Source organism: Dermochelys coriacea, chromosome 8 (assembly GCF_009764565.3).
Source record: "Dermochelys coriacea isolate rDerCor1 chromosome 8, rDerCor1.pri.v4, whole genome shotgun sequence".
Lineage (NCBI taxonomy): Eukaryota > Metazoa > Chordata > Testudines > Dermochelyidae > Dermochelys > Dermochelys coriacea.
The window spans coordinates 50,624,650-50,646,450 of NC_050075.1; the positions used below are offsets into that span (position 1 = coordinate 50,624,650).

Below are 21,801 nucleotides of genomic sequence, written 5' to 3' on the forward strand. Positions count from 1 at the left end.
AGGAAGGGGGAGGCACTGATCAGCAGGGCTGCCGGTGGGTGGGAGGTGCTGGGAGTGGGGTGGGGGAGCTGATGGGGGGTTGCTGACATATTACTGTGGCTCTTTGGCAATGTACATTGGTAAATTCTGGCTCCTTAGGCTCAGGTTGGCCACCCCTGCACGAGGTAGTGCTCTTCCCTCTGAGCAGTTTTAGGGGTGCTGTGCCTCTTGGAGGTACTTCTTTTTGGGGGAGCCATAAAACCAAGGCCTTGAGCACTTGCAATCACTAAATATCCCCTGGAACTTTTTTGTAAGAGTAGGAGCATAAACCCCAATGTCTTGGCCAAATTCCATTCCAGGTAATTACATTCTGTTTATTTAATTTCCCTCTGCAATTTTAAATGGATCCAGCATTCCCTCTTTATTTATTCGATAGTTGTGCAGTATCGCTGTGGTCAGTGACAGAGTAGCTGTGTTTTATCCAAGCAATGGCTGCGTTTCCTTGGTGGGGAAGTGAACCCTCTTCGCAAACAGGGAACAATGTGAGGGTAAATCACACTTTGAAAGCTGCCCCACTCTCTCTGTGATAACTCTGAATATCTTTTGTACAGAATGCAGTTGATTATTTTTGTTTGCGGTACAGTAGCACTTCGAGGCTCCAGCTGAGAGACCAAGGCCCTGTTGAGCTGGGTGCTGTCCAGACACTCAGTGAGAGATGGTCCCTGCCCTGAGGAACTTAGAATCAAAATAGAGAAGACAGGATGTGTGAGAGAGAAAGGATAAGGAAATGAGACACAGAGAGAGCACAACTTGCCTGATATCACACAGGGAGTCTATGTTAGAGCCAGGAGTGAACCCTGAGCACCAGGCCAGCACCGTAATCACAAAGCCATTCTTCCTCCTACTTATCTTTTACTATAATAAGTAGACTAAATTCCTGGCTGCATGCATGATGGTGCTAATGGGTAGCAAGGATATCTCCTGTTGGGAGTAGGTAAAGCCCAAATCCTTGACCCACAGTTACTCCATATTCAGTTTGTAGCACATTTCCCTTTTTAACACCATCACTTGACAGTTTCCTTGCCGGGCCTGCAGTGCTGAATCAAAGCAGAGATCAAGATGGCACTGTGGGGAGAGAAGAGGGACAGGAGAAGTCACAGAGGAGGGAAGATGGGCTGAGAGGAACAAAGGAAAGCATCTGAGGCCATGTCTATGCTACAGATGCTGTAGTGACATAGCCATGGCTTCAGAACTATGCTGCTGTAACCCCATAGTGTAGACAAAGACTACAGCTACAAAAGGGGTTTTCCTGTCACTGTAGGAACACCACCTCCCTATGTGATGGTAGCTAGGATGACAGAAACATTCTTCCACCAACCTAGCTGTGTCTACACCAGGAGTTAGGTCAGCGTAGCTCCGGCACTCAAGGGGTGTTGAGGCCTGAGCTCTGTAGCTATGTTGACCTGCGTTGTAAGTGTAGACCTGGCCTGATCTTCCACACACTGTTCAATCCAGGATGTAGTTAGCTGCAGTGTATAAGTGTCCAGTACGCAAACCCCTCAGCTAAGTGCTTTGCTGATGCAGCCTTTGCAGGAGCTGGTTACATGTGTATTGGGTTTGTGCAGGTCTCCATAGGGAGAGTGTGTTTTTTTGAGGGGTGCCTGCACACAAGATGACCCTAGGGGAGAAAGGCTGGTTGAGTGGTTACAAGCCCAGGACTCGAGAGACTCCTGTATGTTTGTGTGTCTGAATGTGACTGAATGGTTTAATTCAATTCACAAGCCTTTGATAGCATGACAAGCTATACAAGAGTTGTCACAGTGTATACGAAATACAGATCTCCTTCCACCCATGCAGGTATCGCTCGCTCTGAGATAGGTGTGACAGCGTGTGTGTGCATGAGACTGTGTGTGAGCGCAGATGAGCACTGTGTCGCTCAGGGGCAGGTGTGAAAGTATGTGGGAGACTGTGTGTGAGCGCAGATGAGTACTGTACTGTTTTAACTTGTGTAGCTACATGATGAGTGATTTCTCCTGGGATTTGCCCAGTAGCCTAGCCCCTGCCCCCATTTCCATCTGACAACCATTAACACATGACTTAGAGATGCAGGCTTGCATTAGAGGTGAGAAGCATTAGCTTACACGTTTGTAGAGTAAACCCAAACCTCTGAGGAGATCCCTTGTGGGGGCTGTGTGCCATGGAGCAACTCACTGCTTCACTTGTGGTCATGGGTTGTGCTGGGGATTCTTTCAGGCAGGGCTGGGGATCCTTAAAATTCATAGGGTCACCCCAAAGCCTCTTGTTTGAACATCCCCACTCAGCTGTCACAGCTTTTCTGAGTTTCCAGGGGGCTCTGATTTCCTGAGGCCAGCAGGGTCCCCTTAGGGATGCAGAAATGTGGGAAGCAGATCCCCAAGCAGCATCATTTTATGTCCTGATCCTGTGAGATGCCGAGCACCTGCAGCTCCCATGGAAGTGCAAAAGCTCAGTGCCTCTCAGGATGTGTCCTTAGTTATTATTTTCTAATGAAGAGCTGAGGGGGGAAAAATGGTGTGAATCCTCAAGTAGCATAAATTCAGCACTCAAGTCAGTGGAGCTACACTGATTGACAACAGCTGAGGATCTGGCCCAGCATTTCTTAAAGGGATAGTCTCAGGGAGGGGAAATATTGGAACAATCCCTTTGCCTGCAAAAGGAACCTTCAATCTTTTTAAATTGTCATGGGGAGTGGGGGGGAAGTTGGCCATTTTTACCTTTTGCAGTCAAAGCCTGCTCTTGCTAGACTGGCTCTTATTATGTATTTGTACAGCTCCATAATGTCCTGGAAATGTGGCTTTGAAAAACATGCCCGCTTGGGCCCTGATCCTGCAATTAGATTCACATGGGTTGATCCTGGTGCCTGCACAGTCTCGTTAACTAAAATGCTTTTTTCCCCCAGGTTTCTAGGGTCTGATTCTCACTGCACCTAGTGGTTAAAACTGAGATCAGGGCCCCATTTCACTAGGTGCTGCACATACCCATAGCGAGAGGAAGTCCACACCTCTAAATGCTTACAGCCCAAATAGATCAGACAAGTGAAGGCTGAGAGGGATAACAGACGCACAGAGGGGTGAAGTGAGGAGTCCAGGGTTATGCACATGGCAGGTCAGTGGAAGAGCTGGGAACAGAACTTAGGTTCCCTGGCTGTCACTGTACTGCTCTGTCCACTAGACAGCAGTGCCTCTCGCCTAAGCATAGGACTGGGGCCTTAACTGTTAGTGTGTGGGAGTCTGTGTGCTGGGAGCAGGTGGAGATTAAACTGAGGCGGAGCCGGGGGAGTAGGGAATATGCTGGGATCCAGTAACCCCTGGGCAGAAGAAGACATCTTCTGTCCCCAGAGCAAACCTTCGTGAGTGCATGCCTAAATATGAAGCTGTTGGATATGGGGTGGTTCGAGCCCCTTCACTTCATCCTTCTACTGGTTCTGCCACCTCTGCAGATTAATTAATACAGAACTAGACTGCAGGGAAACTCCCTGTGTTAACCATATGCCATCCAGCGTCTCCCTTAGGAAACCAAAGAGGTCGGTGTAGAATGAGCTGAGCTTTGCAGCCTGCCAATCTGAGAGAACCCCAAATCCAACCACGGTGTTGTCTGTACTGACCTATCCTAGGCTGGACATTGGAGCCCTGGACACCGACTGTGCTGACCCATCCCAAGCAGGGTGCTGGCACATGGGGCATTCCCTTGTGATGCTGCAAGGGAGGAGCTCCTGCTGCAGAAGCCCTGGGATTCCCCACCATGGGGAACTGCCTTTTGATTCTCCTCTCCCACCTTTGTCTCCTCTACAGTTGCATCCGCCGGACCTGCGGGGAGCAGGGCAGCTGCATTCCACTGCAGCTCGACCATGCCTTGGTGAACTGCACGTCCGGTGACCTGGGGCACATGGAATGCACTGTTGCCTGTGAGAGGGGATTTGTCCTCCAGTCCAGCAATGGGAAGGGTCTGAGCCCCAGAGAGGTGAGTTGGTTGCAAGTTCTGGTGGAAATAACCATGCAATCTGACTGAGTGATTGCTAGCTGGGACAGGCTGCTACCCAGCTCCCTCCAGCTTGCTTGGGGCACTCCCAGCTCTTCCAGGGCACCACAGTCCTGACCCACAGCACCCCCTGCTTTATTCCAGTGCAGGATCACCACCCTCAGCAAGATCAGTGCCCTTCAGTCCCAATCCATGGCACACTGCTGTTCCAGACCTGGGCCCCTCACAGCCCTGCTAATGCACCTCGGTCCTGACCTGTGCCACCTACAGCTCTGTCAGTCTGGGGCCTGTTTGGCACCAGGGCTGCCAGTCAAGCCAAACTGAAGGATGTTATTGTGAAGTGAAGAAATATCCCCCAGGGTGTAAAGATACTTCTAGGGGGAGGGTGGGGGGAGAGAAGTTTTCCTGGGGATCTCTCTTCTGGGTTCCAAATACAGGAACACTTTCAATAAGGGGGCACATCTGTCATGGGTACAGAATCACCCCTCGATTTGATTTCTTCTGATATGCAGAAGAGATGTGCCTCCTTCATCCCACTTCTCCCCTGATAGTAGTCTATTTCATGGATGTGGGGCTGAGGTGAACCAGAAGGGAAGAAGAGCTCAGTGGTTTGTGCCTTGGCCTGCTAAACCCAAGGTTGTGAGTTCAATCCTTGAGGGGGCCATTTAGGGATCTGGGGCAAAAACTGGGGATTGGTCCTGCTTTGAGCAGGGGGTTGGACTAGATGATCTCCTGAGGTCTCTTCCAACCCTGATATTTTATGACACCCTGCTGCTGCACTCCATCCCAGAGGTATCTGCATTTCAGTGCTGGGCAAGCAATCCCTGTACAGTGTTGCTATGCAGAAACTGCGCTCCACTCCAGAAGTGGCTGCAATTCAGTGCAGGGTGAATGAAAGTCCATGTCTCATTTAGGGGGGGAGGGATAGCTCAGTGGCTTGAGCATTAGCTTGCTAAACCCAGGGTTGTGAGTTCAATCCTTGAGGGGGCCATTTAGGGATTTGGGGCAAAAATTGGGGATTGGTCCTGCTTTGAGCAGGGGGTTGGACTAGATGATCTCCTGAGGTCCCTTCCAACCCTGATATTCTATGATTCTATGAAAGCAGCCACCGTTACCCTGCTGCTCCCCTGTGGTCTGCCTTTCCTACTGCAAGTTCTGTTAGTCACACTTGGCTCTCTGTGTCTCTGCAAAGATCAAACACCTTTTCCCTACCCCCTTGTTAAACATGCAGCACATAGGGGAAATGGAGGCACACACAATAGTCATACAAAATATCATGAAAATTCCCCACTTCATCACAGTGTGCAAATCTGACATTAGTATGTGGGCATAAGGGAGTCTGAGTAAGAGCATATCTAAATTGGTGTCATTTGCATGAGGGGTTGGAAAAGGATAAACAAAGTTGTACATTAAAAGCTGTTCGTGAGGGGAGCTACCAGAGCTGCTTCTGCCTTCCTTATTAGCTGATTTCCCTCCAGCAATCCCCTTACCTGGCAAGTTACACCCCCATGCTCTCTCTTAGGGCTTGTCTGCACAGGGACATCCAGGAAGATTAATTCAAATTAACAGAAGGTGTGAATTTGAATGGATTAGTTCAACCACATGAAATCCCAGTGTGAACACTGAAATTCAGAATTAAAGTAGCTTTAGTCTTCAAAGTGAATTAAACCAAATTAAGGTCACTTTAATTCTGATTAACAGTGTCTACACAGGGGTTTAGTGAGTTTTAACTAATCCACTTCAAATTCACACCTTTCCTTAATTCAAATTAATTTTCCTGGATTTTCCCATGTAGAGGAGCCATTAGACTCGAGGTCATCTCTGATGGAACTCCATTAAAGTCAGTGGAAGTACATCAGGGATGAATTCAGCCCAGCTAAACTCCCTCTTGCCCATGCCTCAGCTCAGTTCTGAATTTATCCTGGCGACCTGTGGGTAAATCCTATGCCACATCCTCCTACTTGTCCAGCAGCACCAGCATGGAAGCAGCTGTTGAGCAGTAAGTATGGCAATATGCTGCTCTCTGCACCCCAGAGGGCCAGTCCTGATGAATGAATTAAATTGCCATATACAGCATTTGCAAATTCAATCTGTTAGACAAGCATATTATCCAGAGAGGAACTGAAGGCCAAGTGGAGATGATGGTTGTGGCATTGGGTGAAGGCCCAGAGAGTACTCTGGGTGGCGTACCAGAGGAACAGATGACGTGAGCCCATGACCGTTCCGGAGGGAAAGACTAGAATGACAGGTGTCTGCAGAGTGTTGTCACTATTAAAGGGCAAGGTACTTGATCGTGTTTTGATCAGAAAAAAGTAGGTTAAGAGAGATGCATTTGAAGGAATCTGGATGAGGAGCTAGGTAATAGGATATGGAGCCTTTCTTCCTCTGTTGGTCACTGGTTCTAATCTGCATGACATGAGTTTGGCCTATTTCTTGGCAGGCAAAGGTCTGTGTTATAAGCCACCACTATTGCTAGCCCCCTTGTTAGCTGGGAGACCAAGGACTGAAGGGCCTAGATATTGAACTGCCCTAGTAATGATCCTTGCAGGTCAAGGTAGAGTCCCTTTGGCAGGGCACTGGGCACAATCCATACTGTATTTGCGGTACCAATAAGTATGGACTGCTGGACTTGAGTCTGTCGAGGTGGCTCCTCTCTCCAGCGCTGGACAAGAGAGCGTGTTTCCCTTAAGTAGTAAAAAGAAAAGGAGTACTTGTGGCACCTTAGAGGCTAACACGAAAGCTTATGCACTAATAAATGTGCTAGTCTCTAAGGTGCCACAAGTACTCCTTTTCTTTTTACGGATACAGACTAACACAGCTGCTACTCTGAATCCCTTCAGTAGTAGTTAGATGGGCACTTAGAGAACTATTAGAGTATGAAGATTAATCAGGCAGATGGATGAATCTAGATGGGCTGCTTGGCCCTTGTCTCTCCTCAAATGCTATTAATCATATGGCCTTCCAGCTAATCCCTAGGTGGGTTGAGGCAGATGTCATTGGACGGCGGGTTCCATAAGGCACACTGGTCCATTCTCAAGAGAAACAAAATGTTCCTTTTGCCTCTAAAATGAAGCCACACAACATAAATCTGCCTGGTGGGAGTTCTCAACATTTGGCAGTCAAATGGGAAGTGTATGGGTAGGGCTGGGCTTGAGGCTATGACCCAGCAGATGGGATGTTGCAAGTGGCCTGTGGTGAGTTTTGCAATGGCTCTAGCACTGCTCTTCTAACTCATCACAGGGCAGTGGTAGCCGTGGGGTCTCTATTATTGGGTGAGCATTTGGTGGGACGGTGATGCTTTAGGAATGCTTCTGTTGTGAGTTCCCATGCTGCTGGGCAGGTAAGTGTCACTGTCCTATGCTGCTTCACATAGGCCTCATCTACGCTGCAGAAGAAATCGTGCTTCATGTAGCCAGGGTTATGGTTATAGCTAATGCAGCTCACCACATCCACACATTTTTAGAGGGTAACCCATGTGCCACACAACTGGATTTATTTCAGTGCATTCTGGGAAAATCCAAGTGGCTATCCCATCCAGCCCCACTTCCCCATGCAAGGGGCAAAGGATTATAGGTGGCTTTAAAATTGGTGCAACGCATTTTCAGATGTCCTCCACCATAGTGATAGATACTGCATTGCAATTTCTACACTATAGAAAAAACATTGTTTAAAATGTGACTCCATCTTGCATTGTGCACATGCTGTGCCACAATTTAACAGTGCCCCTGAACTGGGCTACATATGTAAGAGCCTGTTTGTTTTGCAGCTATTCAGTGAATTTGCAGCCAGATTGTAACATGGTTGACTACACACACAACATGAGTGTACCACATTTCAAACCTGATCGTGATCAGGGTTATAATGTGATTGACAGATCGTAACCAGAGCCTCAGATGGTTCTTCTGTTGTGTAAAGGGGATTTCTTAACTATATTTGTTTTCCTGGTTATCCAGTAATCCAAATTCCCATGTGTCTGTGGGTCTATACAGAATAGCAAAATAAGCTTGGAAGACCCACTTACAATATGGCTGTCCTCTGATATGGTTAAAATAAGGCTCTATTTTGCAGCGTAGAAAAGACCAAGTCATGTTTTCTGACATATTACAGCTTGGCTTAGGAGCCGTGTGCTAACCATGTGTTTTGCGGAGTCCGCCACACTACTAACTGATTGCAAACATCTCTAATGTAGATGACCCTTACGTTACCGCAAAGGCCCCACTATGTAGCATGGGGCCACACATGCATTGTGCTCCCGGAGACAGCAACCTGAGCACATGCCTTGTGCAGGACAAGGGATGGTTTGAGCATGGTGTCCCAGTGGAGGAAAGAAGGGAGAGACACTGCAATTCTTTGAAACCTAGGCCAGCCTTTTTGCCACTGTGGTAACTTCCAGGTTGTGTCTATGCCGCACACCCCTGGCTGCGGTGTGTAGGGCACATGTCACTACACACTGCAGTGACAAGCAAGCTGCGTCCATGCTGCAATGTGTAGCTATACACTTCAGTGAAAGGCTCCAGCTGTGGGGAGCTGCTGGAATTTTTCCCTGCAGCGGGAGGCAAAGGGACATTAGACTGCTAAAAACAGCAGTGTAGACAGGGATGTAGAGCCATGTAGGGTACATACTGATAAGGTTCAGGCTTATCTTTACTCTCCTCACTGACGCTGTGCCTCACTGGTTTTTATACCCATGCTGCGGGAGCATGCAGAGTATGTACTCTACATGCCACCATAAGGTCTGTGCCATGTAGACCTACCTTTAGACTACAACTCATTCATAAAAATCGGAAGCAGGCATGTTTTCTTCTTAGAAAGAGTTTCTGCTGACATGCAACTCCGGGAGGTGGGACAGATCCGTGACCTGCAACCCCGTGGACTGCGGAGTTCCTGACCAGTCACACGTGTACTATGCTGAGTTCTCCTGCCCCACCGGGACCACGTTCCTGGAGCGCTGCTCCTTCGCCTGCATCAAGCCAGCTAAGCTTCAAGGTACAGGATGCCACAAACATCCATCCTTGTCCCGTTCAGAGCTGAGCTTTGCCTCTCCATCCCTACCAGCGTTGTTCTGACTGTGCCGGCCAAGCAGGCATTAGGTCTTCTGAGGCTGCCTGGGAAGATGTGCTTTATCTGTCTCCTTCCCTCCCACGAGTACTAATGGCAACCCCCATGGCCACTTGCTGCCTGCCACTTCAAGCCCTGGGAATGTCCCCTCCCATGTGCTTGTGCAGCTTCTGTTAGCCCCTTTACATAGATTTGGGAAGCCAGGAGTGGAGCAGAAGTGCAGCTGGCCAAATCGGGATCGGGGGAGGGCTTTGCTGGGGACAGTCAGATGAGGAATCAAAGAATGGCACATTGGCTGAGGGGCGTGTGTGTGTGTGTATGTATGTGGCACTAGAATCCTGGAAGCACAGGGCTTTTTGTAGCCACAGAGGCTCCTACTGCAGCCTATGGCATTATAACTCCATATGTTGCTTCCTGCCCACCACATCCTCAATCCCTAATTTGTGGTTTGAAGCCAAGGTAAGAAAAGAGAGCTGCTGTTACTGTCTCTACAGCACGGAGATGGATGGGATTTGGGGGTTATTGTCCTGACAGTTCCAAGCACTGGGGCTTTGTGTGAGTTTCCACTAGCTTATGCACTCTAATATCACCTACAATAAATCATTTTAATGGGTGTCCTATTTAGTGAGACATTTATAGCTGAAATGTAGGAAAATTGTTCCTCTTTTTGTCGATGGTACAAACCACAGTCAATGAATCTGATTTTTCTGACAGTGAGCATGTCTGCAGATCCCAGCATGAACTGAGCAGTGCAGCATGTAGGAATGCCTATAGTCAACAGGCCAAACTTTGACCTACACAACACCGTTGCCTTCAGTGGGGCTGCTCAGCTGCAAAGGAGGGCAGGATTGAACCTCCTAGTGCATCCAGATGCCTTTGTTTTCATTCCACCTGCTCTTGCTCCCATTGAAATCAGCAGAAGGCTTGCTTCGGCTTCAGTGGAAGAGGAGCAGGGCCATCCATAGAATGCCATGGTCTTGTCCAGTGGCTGAAACAATGCCTGCCTAGTGAATAAAATCAGAGAGTCCCATCAACTGAACTAAACACTGGTTTGTAAACTTAAATTGTAAGCTATTAAGACAGGGACCTGCTGGCTTCTTGGTCTCATTGAAGTGCCTTGCATCCTGGCGGGCATTAGATCAATAATAATAATAAATACTAAAGATAGATTATATGATCTGTGTGGCATCAGTCCTGGGCACTACCTTGCAGGAGATCCAAAGTAAGGAGAAACCTTATGACTAGCTCCTTGGGACGCAGGCCCACCGGGAGCACCGTCACGCGTTGGAGGGGCTGCCAACACAGCATCTTAAGCTTAGCTAAGATTTGTGGGAATGCCATGCCAGACAGAACAGACTTTTGCTCACTTCTCCAGGCTGGGTGGGCTCCATTTTGTCCAGCACAGGAACCAGATATGAGGGTGTAGAAATGTGTTGGAAGACGGTGCTATATTTCCCATTGCTTGTCTGACTGTTCCTATTAATTTATCTTAGGAGTTTCTGAGGTACCAGTTGTGGTGACAGCTAAGCACTGACACGCCCCTAAGGAAAACGATAGCATTTAATTATTATTATTATTACTGTTGTTGTTATGTTTGATGATGTATTAATTGCATAGCACTTAGGGGCCCCAGTTAGCGATCAAGGCTCCATTGCATGAGGCGCTGTAACAAATTGATGGCCCCTGTCCCACAGAGCTGCCAGTTTAAGACAAGTTACAACAGGTGGCTACATCAAACAGACAGGGGAACACATGAGGAAACAAGGTGATTGTGACTGGCATAATAAATCAGCTATGCAGCCATTGCTGAGTTTTCCACAGGCATCACAGCGGAGGAGAGTTTTAAAGAGGATGTGAAGGAAGTTTAAAGAGCTTGTCAAATTCCTTTATAGAGAGGTGTCCCTCCTTCCCTAGGAGTTGTTCCATTGACTTCACACTGCGCTCAAATGGTCCGTTTCAGTAAGGGCCTAATGTCAAGTGAAGTCAATGAGTTTCTTTCCATTGACTTCATTGGCAATGGCATCTGACTGTATAAGAGCAGCTCTTGCAGGTTTCCATGCCCACAGGGTTGTGTCTGCTTCAGGGAGTCCTGCTAGAATTATCCTGTGTTCTGAGCATGCTCTGCTTCTCTCTCATGGAGTCAGGATTGAGTCAATGGCTGACCTGTCTGGAGGATGGGCTCTGGTCACTCCCAGAAGCTTACTGCAAACTGGAATGTGATGCACCTCACGTGGTCGCCAATGCCAAGCTGTTGGTACCCCGGTGCCTACAAGGGAACCATGATGTGGGTTCTGTCTGCCGCTATAAGTGTAAACCTGGATACCACGTGGCGGACAGCATGGAGAGCAAACCCAAAAAGTAAGTCTGAAGCTCTTCTGTTTCAGAAGTTTTTTCCATGTTCCTTTAATCATCTTCTCCTCTACTGCTTACTGTAGTAGAGTCACTGGGGACAGAGAGATGTTTGCACACTGGCTTTACAAGTTAGCTTAGTTGCCTATGTGTGTACTATTCATTGCCATTTCTAGTGTTCACACACGTCACTGCATAAAAATCAAGTCTACCTGTTTGTGGGGAAATTGATGGGAACAAGATGTATATCTCCATTGTACTCGTGTGCACACATGAATTGCAGTCCTGCTGTCCAATCTTACAGACTAAGCAGGGGTGTACTGGCTCTGTACTCAGCAAGAGACCTCAAAGAAAAACTAAGGTTCTCCCAGAAGTGCTAGGGGTGGTTCCACAGATGGTGCTTGTCTCTCCTCTCTCTTAGGCAAGTGCTTAACAGTAAGCCTGTGAGCCATCTCAGTGACTTCAGTGGGGCTCTTAACTGGCTTAAAGTTAAACATCTCTGTGAGTGAGGCAGAATCAGGGCCTTAGGCGGTAATTAGCTGATGGTCTACCATGAGCACACTGTGCTGCTGGAGTAGCTGTCTTTGAAATGAGGGATAAAACCTAGGTCTCGACTGCTCGTGGGCATGAAAGAGCTTGTGGTGGTTTTCTGTGGGGACAGAGATGTTAACCCAAGTGTCCTGGCAAAATTTCAATCGGGTAATTACATTGCAGTTGGAAAATGCTTTCTCCTCTGTAGGAGATGGTGCTGGTGAGACAGGGGCACTGATCTCTGTACTGAGCCAATACCCTCCCATTGTGCTAGAGGGTGCTGCAGTGTCTTTTGGGGTGAGACCCACTGAGGTCTGGCTGGTTATGGTCATTAGAGATTCTGAGCCAGTGTTTGTGCGCTCCCCAGGGGCTTGGCTCAATTCCAAATCAGGTTATTACCTTCTGATTATTTAATCTCCCCTTTCAGTTTTAATTGGATGCAGTTTTCTTCTTCCCTGGCTCTCCCTGGTGTAGTGCTGCTGTGCTCTGTGAAATGGCTGTCCTATTTCCCCCTGCCCCATAACGGATAAAGTGATTACTGCACACACCTTTGTCAAGTATGGTTAGGGTTCCTGGCACTGTGAGGAGCCAGACAGAAGTACAGTCATTATTGTCATGCATAATGATAGGCGCATAGGATAGAAATGACATTGCAAATCAAGGCTTTCTCAGCAATTAAAACTGTGTAAACTAGAGTGAATTTCAGGGTTGTATTCTGAGTATTTGTGTGCATTGCTATAGCATGTAGGAGCCCAAGTCCTGACCCAGCACCTCTTTGTGCTGGACATTGTACAAACCCAGAAGGAGATGGTCCCTGATTAACATCTGCATTAACAAATACAGTGAGAGCCTGATCCAAAGCCCATTGAGCTCAGTGGGAGTCATTCCTTGTATGAGTAACTGTTGATGTGTGATTACATCTTGGTTTACACATGTTTACTTAAGAGTTTACTGCTTAGTTAGTTATACTTATAAAGCATCTGGAATCAGTGGGACACAGTAACTTACATACCCAATATAAACTGTACAGACTTTATTTTTCCATGCACTCTCCAGCCTGTCAAATCTGGCAAATGCACTGACTGAGCTGTTAAGGGGCTTTCCCTTCATTGCATCTGGACAGACTATGGGCAGTTGAAGGCTTTTGCAAATCTATCAAGCTCTCTTTGGGTTCACAAAACTGGGCAGCCAGGGGCTGAACCCCAGTTCAAGTTAGAGAAGGTTTGGTTAGTTCTGCTGGCCGGAGATGAGAAGAGCACATTACACTCCAACTCTGCCCCCTTATCTCTGGAGGACTTAGTGTAAAATGCCCTGTAGGAGACTCTCTGCTGTTCTAATGATGCACAGTGATCTTAGTGAGGCCTAGAGTTATTTTTTTCCCAGGGTGATTCATTTAAAATAAAGCATGTTGCTTTAGCTATCAGGAACCCTGTGTTATGTAAGGATAAGAGCTCACCTTCCCACCACAGCTCAGCTTGTGCAAAGAGATGCTTTTTAGATGGTATATTTCTGCAGTGATGCTTTTGTTAGACTTTTTCTCTCTAATCCATTTTTTGCCCTGCTAGTTAAATGGATTATGACTGACAGTAGCTCCTAGGCCCCCCGTGAGGATCAGGGCCCCTATTGTGCTAGAGCATCTATGGACACATTAAGAAACAGTCCCTGCCCCAAAGAGGGGATCATGCAAATAGACAAAAGGATGGAGGAAGGCAGGATCATTTACCCTCCTTTTCCCTGTGGGAAAGCCAGGTGGAGAGAGGAAGTGCTAAGTTTTTAAAGGTATTTTGGTGCCTAGGTGCCTAGTGAGATTTTCAAAAGCATCTATCTGCCTCTTTAGGCACCTAAATACCTTTTAAAAAAAACAGCCTGAAGCAACTTATCCAATGTCATACAGAGAATCTGTGGCCAAGCTAGGAAATGATCTGATACACTCAGTCCCAGTCTAGTATCTTAACTACAAGGCCAGCCTTTCTCCTTTTTTCTGCTCCTTTTTTCCCAGTCCTTCCTAAGCAGATGCAAGACCACTAGTGCGCATGTCAAACTCTCAGGCCTACGTTGTTTGAGTGGCTTCAGAAGCTATCCATATCCTTCCACGTTGCCGGATGTGTGGGATGCTGCCTTCCCAATCCCTCAGTCCCAGTGCCATTCACCTGATTGTTGCTGCATAGTCATTCCCTCAAATTGAACATTCTGGGGCTTTCATTCCAGATGGGCCAGAATTCCCTCTGCTTTGTTTGGTTTTAATTGAGTTTTACCAGTGGGAAAGCAATTACACGAAGATTTGTTTTGCAATATGTACACAAATTCTGCCTCCTCATCTCCTGATTAGATGCCCTCTAATTCCCTAACAAACACTGCCATGGCTGATTACATAAAGGTGGAATGCAATTAGGTAACAATGATTGAATTGCTACATACAGCACATGGGGAATCTAGGCTGAGCTGTCAATGCTCATTCTGAACTTCCCAACTTTTGTAGGTTTCTGCTCCAATAAGGAAGAGTTGAGAGCCCCAATGACCTTAATTTAAAGACATTTCTCATTCCCTTGGAGGAGAGGCGGGATGTACGAGCAAATTCTTTGTCTGATAGAAAAGGCTGTTCAAGAGTTGCTCCAAGTAGATAGACACTTCTTTGAGATGTTTATTGACCAGTAATCTCTTAGGAGATTGTGAGCGTACAGTTAAAGGTCTATGCAGTGATTGCTACCATTTGATTAAAAGGGACACTGGAATGGTGTGACTGAGGATTGTGAGAGGGGAGGTTAGAAGCATCTTGAGCTTTTGTCTGCATCTGCACTCGGGAAACCTAACGATTTCCAGCTGTTGGCAACACTGGTGCAACTGGCCAGCTGTCAGCCACATGGGGAGCTCTCGCATAGACAGGCCTCCACCACTGCGCCCTCTGACGGACAAGGGGTTACAAACAGCAGTGGCTGTGGGAGCCATCGCTAGTGCTCATGCTTGTGCTGACAGTAGTTTAGCCATACCAGCATTAGCAACAGTGGGGAAATTTGTAGGAAACGGCCTTCATGTGGAGAAGGCCTTTTTCAGGGGAAGAGAAGGGGTTCCTTGGAGGGCACTGAATTGAAGACTGCAATAATCAGAAGGGCTGGGGGATAATATCTCTTGAGATTGTGATGGTTGGATGGGGGAGATGGGTTTCATTATGTCCCATCTGGATGAGGCCCACTTGGGAATCCTCATAATTTGGTTGGGTCACCCTTGAAAATAGTTTTTGTGGGCCAGCCTGGCCCCTCAATGAGGTTGGTACTTAAATGGCCTCTGGGTGTGTGTTTTGTTTGTTTGTTTTTGGAATGGAAGGGCCAGAACCCTGTGTGATTTCTGTGATCAGTGTATCCTGCTGTACAGGAATTCATTCCACTGGCTGATTTCAAGGACTGTGTGAAAGAAGGTGTATTCACTTGGGATGGGATTTGCAAAACTTCCTAAGGGAATAAAACTAATGGGAACCAAACTTACAAATCCTCTAGGTGCCTTAGATAGCCTCAGCCTACATTCCTTTCAGCCCCTGCCTGTCTCCAGTCTCTGTTGCTTCCATCCGCCAGAGGGGCTGACACTGGAGCCGTCCCCTCGCTCTCCAGTAGGGTAGATATAAGATGCCAGAGCAGCTGAGCTGCAGATGGGTGGGTGAGCATTTGAGACACCGGCCAAAGAATGATTTGCATCTCGCCCCTTGACTAAATTCAACGCAGCCCTGAGATGGTCCAGGAAAAGATGAACTGCACCCCTTCAAGTGGGACATCTGATGTCTCCAGCTCCCTGCGTTGTCCAAATACTACAGGGGACTGAAGTAGACCATGAAAGGGGAAGAAAGGTGGATGTGGAGAAAATGAAATGGAAAGTTAGCAGGATAGAGGCTGGAAGCACTTCAGAAAGGCCACATTGGGCAAACAAGGACAGACTAGTCCAGGAGCCATCCGAGTACACCAGGGCACAGGGCCATCTTACATTAGCTGGGTATGAGCATAGGCTTTAGCTCTTAAGCCATAGATTCACCATCCCAGATAAAATACAAATGTCCTGCCATAAAGCAGGGGAAAGGAAATATAGGCTGACAAACGGACTCCGATATATTTACATCTCTAATTGTACCAATAAAAGATTTACACCCCATTAGCTTGGGGCTGGGTGGTTGTGGGGTTTTCTGGTCCCTCTACCATTACAAGGGGAAAGAGGCAGAAATCCAGTGACCCAGCTTTTCTGTCTTTTAGTTTACCAATAAGCAACCCCCCCTCTCCTTCTAGACTTGGAATCCTCGAATCTCCTGCCATTGGCAGATAATGTGAGCTTTCAGCTGATTTACAGCAGTCCCTCTTGGCCTCGGTGCAGTGGATCCTCTGCTCCAAGTCCTGGCCTCTCTAATACACATCTGGGAGCTAGCCAAGCTCCCTGCTGCATGGTTCGTGGAGCTTTAGAGACCGACATTCATGCCTTTCACATCAAACGCAGCTCCTGCAGGCCTCATAAATCTTCCCTGTGGCCTTCACCTTCTCCCCACTAAAAATATCTGCTTGAAACACTTGATTTTTTTATTTTATTTTCCTTGGGCTCTTAGTTCTCCCGCTAATCCTAAGTAAATGTCGCTCTCTGAGATCAGAAGGAGTCAAGGTGTTTTTCTTGCGCAGCGAAGTTTAAGGCTACAGGTTTTAAAAGTCTTTCCCCCCACCCTCTCAGCACCTCTCTGGAAAGAGGCTGCTTAGCATACTGGGTCAGCAGTATCAGCACTGGTATTGCTGCCACCTTCTATCTGTCAGGGAAGGTCAACCCTATTGGGAAGTAGCCTGAAATGAGAAATTTGCCTTGGGCAGCTCCCTGAAAATATGAGTTATTGTTTAGGATTCATAGGATGTGCCTTTTTCACATTGGACATTGGGTGGGGTGGGGTGCATCCGGTGCCAAACTCTTTCCTATCTCTGGAATATTCCACTGCTTATGAGGAAAGTTGGCATGTTCCTGATAAGCCCCTGCTTTAGTAATCTGTGGTGGATGGAGTTCATATCCAGCGGCCAGAGAGCTGCAGTGTTCGCAACCAGCTCCATTCCCTCTCCTGGTTTCGTCTGTCAAAGGGTGAGTTTCCCCTGTGTGGCTTGGGCAGACTGGCAGGCAGCTGGAAGCCCCAGTGTGTTAATTCCAGCACCACATCAAAGCGAAAAGGTGAGTGATGAGTAAGGATCTCACTCACCATACAGGGCACCTGTGCAAATCCCACATTCCTTAGGCACGTTGCAGGCTCCCAGCCCTTTTGATACTAAGGGCTTGTCTATGTGGCGAGTTACTGCGCCGTAAGCCAGTGTGTGACTCTGCAGCACTGCAGAGTCACACCTTGGGTTGCTGAGCAGTAACTCACCATTTTGACAAGACCGCTGGCTCTCTCCTTTTGGAGTTACCTTGCTTCTGCTGAAAGGCCTTGGATGAATTTTTGAAGAGCAACAGTGACATATAGTGGCTGAATCAGTTATTCCCAGGTGTTTGTCTAGTGAGTGTTTGCACGTCGCTGTCCAAGCCCAAAGGTATGCTGCTTGTTTAAAGGACATTGCTGAATGATTGAGGCCCGGTTTACGAAGCCCCTTCATAGTCTTATCTCACAGGATTTATTTATAGTCTAACCCACTTTAGCTCCCCCACGAGACACTGCCACCTGCTGAAATGCTATGGTAGAAACACAGGGCTAAATTGTAGCTGTAAGGTCATGCTACATGAAGCATTATGCAAGAGGCAAGCAGAATGGCCATACTGACTCTCCTCTAGCTCTTTTGCTGATATAAAACCTAGCATCACCTTTTGCCAGTGCAACCTGATGCCATGAGGACACACTGGACTGGTGAGGGCATCCAAATAGAAATGCACCCTGCTGAAATAGGTACGTCAGTGGCAAGACTTTTGCCGGTAAAACTTCCTAGTGTAGACAAGGCCTCAGAGACAAAATTCAGTCCCTGCCCCACAACTGATGGAAAGCAGCTATGCGCTGCCCCTTATTTGAGCTGGATTGTAAGGTGCTGATCCAACCTTTTGTCTCCTGCCCCTATTTCTGCAGCACACAGTGGCTCCCCTGCTTTTCAGATCCGATAATCCCACTCAAAGATGTGCAAGGAAATTAAAACTGGCTGGCTACCCGTTGTGTCCTAGAAACTTTTAGCTGCTGCCTCCTAGGACTGTGTGTGCTGGAGGTGAGGGGCGGAGAAGGAAAAAGTGAGGGGTCGGTCCTGGACAACGAAAATCATCATTAAACTTGTAGAAAAGTCCAACAGCAAAGGAGTAAAAAATCTGGGAGACTTACAAGTGGTCAAAAGATTCTAGAGCAGGGTCAGCCAAGAATAAGTAAACATTGAATTTAATAAGGATCCTGTCTGCAATTATATTAGCTAGGGTAAAACTCACCAGAGCTACCAGTCCTAATGCATCAAGGGGTATAAACTCATTCGTGGCTGGAGTCACAAAGACTTTTCTTCCCCATGATATGAGTACTGCTCAGTTGTCCTAGTGCATCGTGGGGTTTTTATGCCTTCCTGTGAAGTATGTGGTATGTAGATGGTTGCCAGCAATGGAATGCTTGAGTAAATGGACTGTTGTTCTGTACATTTTTCTTTTTCATTATTTTTTTGGCAAGGATTTAAATGTTATATTGTTTTAGCAATACAAGCAGATATGGGTCGGTTCTGGTATGGCAATTCCTATACCAGAAAGATATTTACAAATTGGACGGAGTACAGAGGAGAGCCACAAAAATGATAAAGAGGCCAGAGGGATTTACTGATGAGGTACATTTGAATGAGCTAAGTATATATCGCTTGGCTACGGGATAGGGCACAGAGATGGAGTGCACGTATCAGAAGGCTTTGAGCAGCATGGATGGAGAAGAATTGTTAGGGAGGCACAAGGGGAAATAGCTGGGAGGGGGCCAGGGGATGAAATTGGGGAATGGAAAATTTCAGCTAGAGAGGGAGAAGTTTCCTGATAGTGAGATCTGTTAGATTGACATAATCTCCCAATATAAGTGAAGGAAGCACCACGACTTTGGGTATTTAAACCTGTACTGGGCAAAACACTAGGAAATGTGCTGTAGGAAGCAGTGCTACATAGGGAAAGGCCTGGATAATTAAGGCCCTGATTAAGCAACACAGCAAACTCATGCTGAAATCAAGGGGAGTTCAGCACATGCTGAAAGGTAAGAGTTTTGCTGAACATGGATGGATTTAAGCATGTGATTAAGTGTGTTGTGGAAGTGGGGCCTAAATGAGTCAGAGCCCGATCCAGCAAATCACCTAAGTATGTGCTTAACTTTCAGCACATGCTTAAACCCTGGGGCTCAAGCAGAAGTTTCAGTGCTTTGCTGAATGGAGGCCTTAATGTCATTTCTCTGATACTATGCTCAGACGAAGGCAGCTCTATTTGCAGAACTATGTGTTGTTCAATATTATTATTTGCAATTCTAATAACACAAGCTGCCAAACATCCACTCAGATTTGCTTGCAGGGGGTATTGTTGCTCTCTTCTCCACTCCCCTCCCTTTTCCTTCTCCTGGCTCCCACTGCACTTGATCAGCAGGTGTTGTGGGCTTGAACACGGTTCCAGCCAGGAGCTTAATGTGAACTTCCTTTAGTCCAGGGGAAAAGGCGTAAGCTGAAGCCACAGAACTAACAGCGACCTCTTTCATAGGTGAGCATTTGCGGCTTTGGGATTGCCCTTTGGGTGTGTGGTACAGTAACTGTCTTGTGCGTGTGTTCCCCAGAAAGTTATTGAAGATCCACTGCCTGGAAAGTGGAGTCTGGGAGGAAGGCAGCTGCGTCCCAGTGCTGTGTGAGCCGCCCCCTCCTGTCTTTGAGGGGATGTACAACTGTACCCATGGCTTTGAGCTGGACACCCAATGCGTGCTCCGCTGCAACCCGCAGAGCAAAAGGGTAAGAATGACTTCTTTAAGGGGGAATGCAAGAGCACAGCAAGCCTGCTGGAGGACACCCTGGCGCCCTTCTTTGGGTATGGCTTTGAGCTGGCCTGAAAGCAGCGTGGCTAGCTAATGAGATGCATTGCAAAGGATATTCCATGCCCTGCTTCTGAATTTATTTGATGAACTGCAAATCCATGGTGTACTTGCTGCAATCAGCATCTAGGGTGGGATTTCCTTGGGAGCCTGCCAGAGACATTTACCTGGAGTCTTGCAGGTAGATAGAGGAATTTTTCTCTCTGTCAGCTCAGTAGAAACGAGGGCCTTAATCATGTGAACACTTAGCCGTGTACAACTCTCATGTGTTAAAGTTAAGTATGTGTGTTTAGTGAACAACTGGGGCCAAAGTAAAGGAGAACCTGAAACAGGCCCTGATTCAGCAAAGTACTGAAATTTGAAGGGGACTTAAGCATGTACTTAAAATTAAGCACATGCTTAAGGGCTTTGCTGAAATGAAGTTTGGATTTCTGTGTTTGGCTTGAATGGACATCAAGACAACTCCTGGGAATTAGAGCAGAAACTGGCCTGGATTTCCTGGCCTATCTGGGACAGATGCTGGTACCTGCATCAGAAACCAGCATCTACCACAATGCTCTGCTACTGACCCAATCCGTCTCCTGTAAAAGGGGGACATGAACCAATATACAAACAGATAGCAAAGCTGAAAGTGAGCAATGTTTCATGACTTATCCAGCTGTTTAGCAAATAGCTATAGGATCCACACCTCAGTCGTCTTGCTACGCTGCTTTATTTTGTTGAAGTGTTGTGCGCATGCACACGCATGCACACACAAACCATAGGGGCCAGATGAGAGTTAAGAATGCTAAAATGGGCACCTTGACTCCTGTTGTAGGAGAGAGGGAGACAAGTTTGTGTCCTAGTTTTGTTCCGTTCCAAACTGAGCCCCATGCATTACCCAGCCCTGGGCAACAAGACCTCCAAGCTGCTTGAATTATTCAGTATAAAATAATTCAACCCAACAAGTATTTAACAAATGTAGGCCTGTCTTTTGTTCACAAAATATCTGCCAAGCCATTGTAATTTATTTTAAAGGTTAGTTTGTCATTTACAGTTGTTCAACAAATAGTTTTGCAAAGAATTTTTCTCCTATATTTATATGCACACTGGTCATGGTGAGCATTTCCTAGCTGTTGTTGGTGCCCAAAGACTGTCTCCCTAACTTACGTGGCACTGTTCTCCCTTAATTGGGTGACCTAGACGTTGGTCTACACTTCAGAGCACTGTATAGAACTTTTTGTGCACTGTAGCAGGGTCCACATAGCAAGTCAGTGTGCGGCAAGCTAGTGCACTGTAGATCCACACTCTAGCTTGCGATGTGCTAACTCGCTGTGTAGACAAGCCCTCAAAAAACAAGAGGAGCAACATTGTCTGTGGACGTTGAGAATTGTTTGTTTAAATCTGGCATCCAACTAATGGAGAACCTTTCAGAATGGGTGTGAGTGCATTTCCATGGCAGAGCTCCATGAATGTTTCTTTGCACTGGTATTTGCAATGCTCTCTGCCCATGTTCTTGCAAATGAAAATTTACTCGCTCGAATGCTCATTAAGGAACAGAAGTACTGAGCTGCTTACTGACCCTTGATCTGTGGGCCAGGTAACCTGCTATCACCTGATCCCTGGCCTCAAAGCCATCCTTGGGAGATGAATTACTCGGCTCAGGTGGCACGGAGGCCAGCTCCCCTTGGAGGGCCAGCCAACTTTGTGACAACAGAATGCAGATGTAGCATTGGCAGCTGCTCTGCAGATTCTGTTTTATTTTGGTATATTTGGGTTAGATTGTAAGCACCTGGCCTGGGATTCCTTTCTCTCCCATCCAGTTGTAGGAAATCTAAGGTCTGTTGTCAATGTCTTTGTAATGCAGTGGTTTTCCTGGGCTCTTGTAG

General features: G+C 47.1%; 1 protein-coding gene across 1 annotated transcript in view; it reads left to right on the plus strand.

The window, feature by feature from the left end:
• Nucleotides 1-21,801, plus strand: part of PAPPA2 (pappalysin 2) — a 173,316-nt gene that overhangs the window by 106,332 nt on the left and 45,183 nt on the right. The window contains exons 16-19 of the mRNA XM_038413484.2: nt 3,810-3,978; nt 8,805-8,982; nt 11,199-11,412; nt 19,685-19,853. Of these exons, the coding sequence (XP_038269412.2) occupies nt 3,810-3,978; nt 8,805-8,982; nt 11,199-11,412; nt 19,685-19,853 (730 nt within the window). The remainder of the gene's footprint in view (nt 1-3,809; nt 3,979-8,804; nt 8,983-11,198; nt 11,413-19,684; nt 19,854-21,801) is intronic.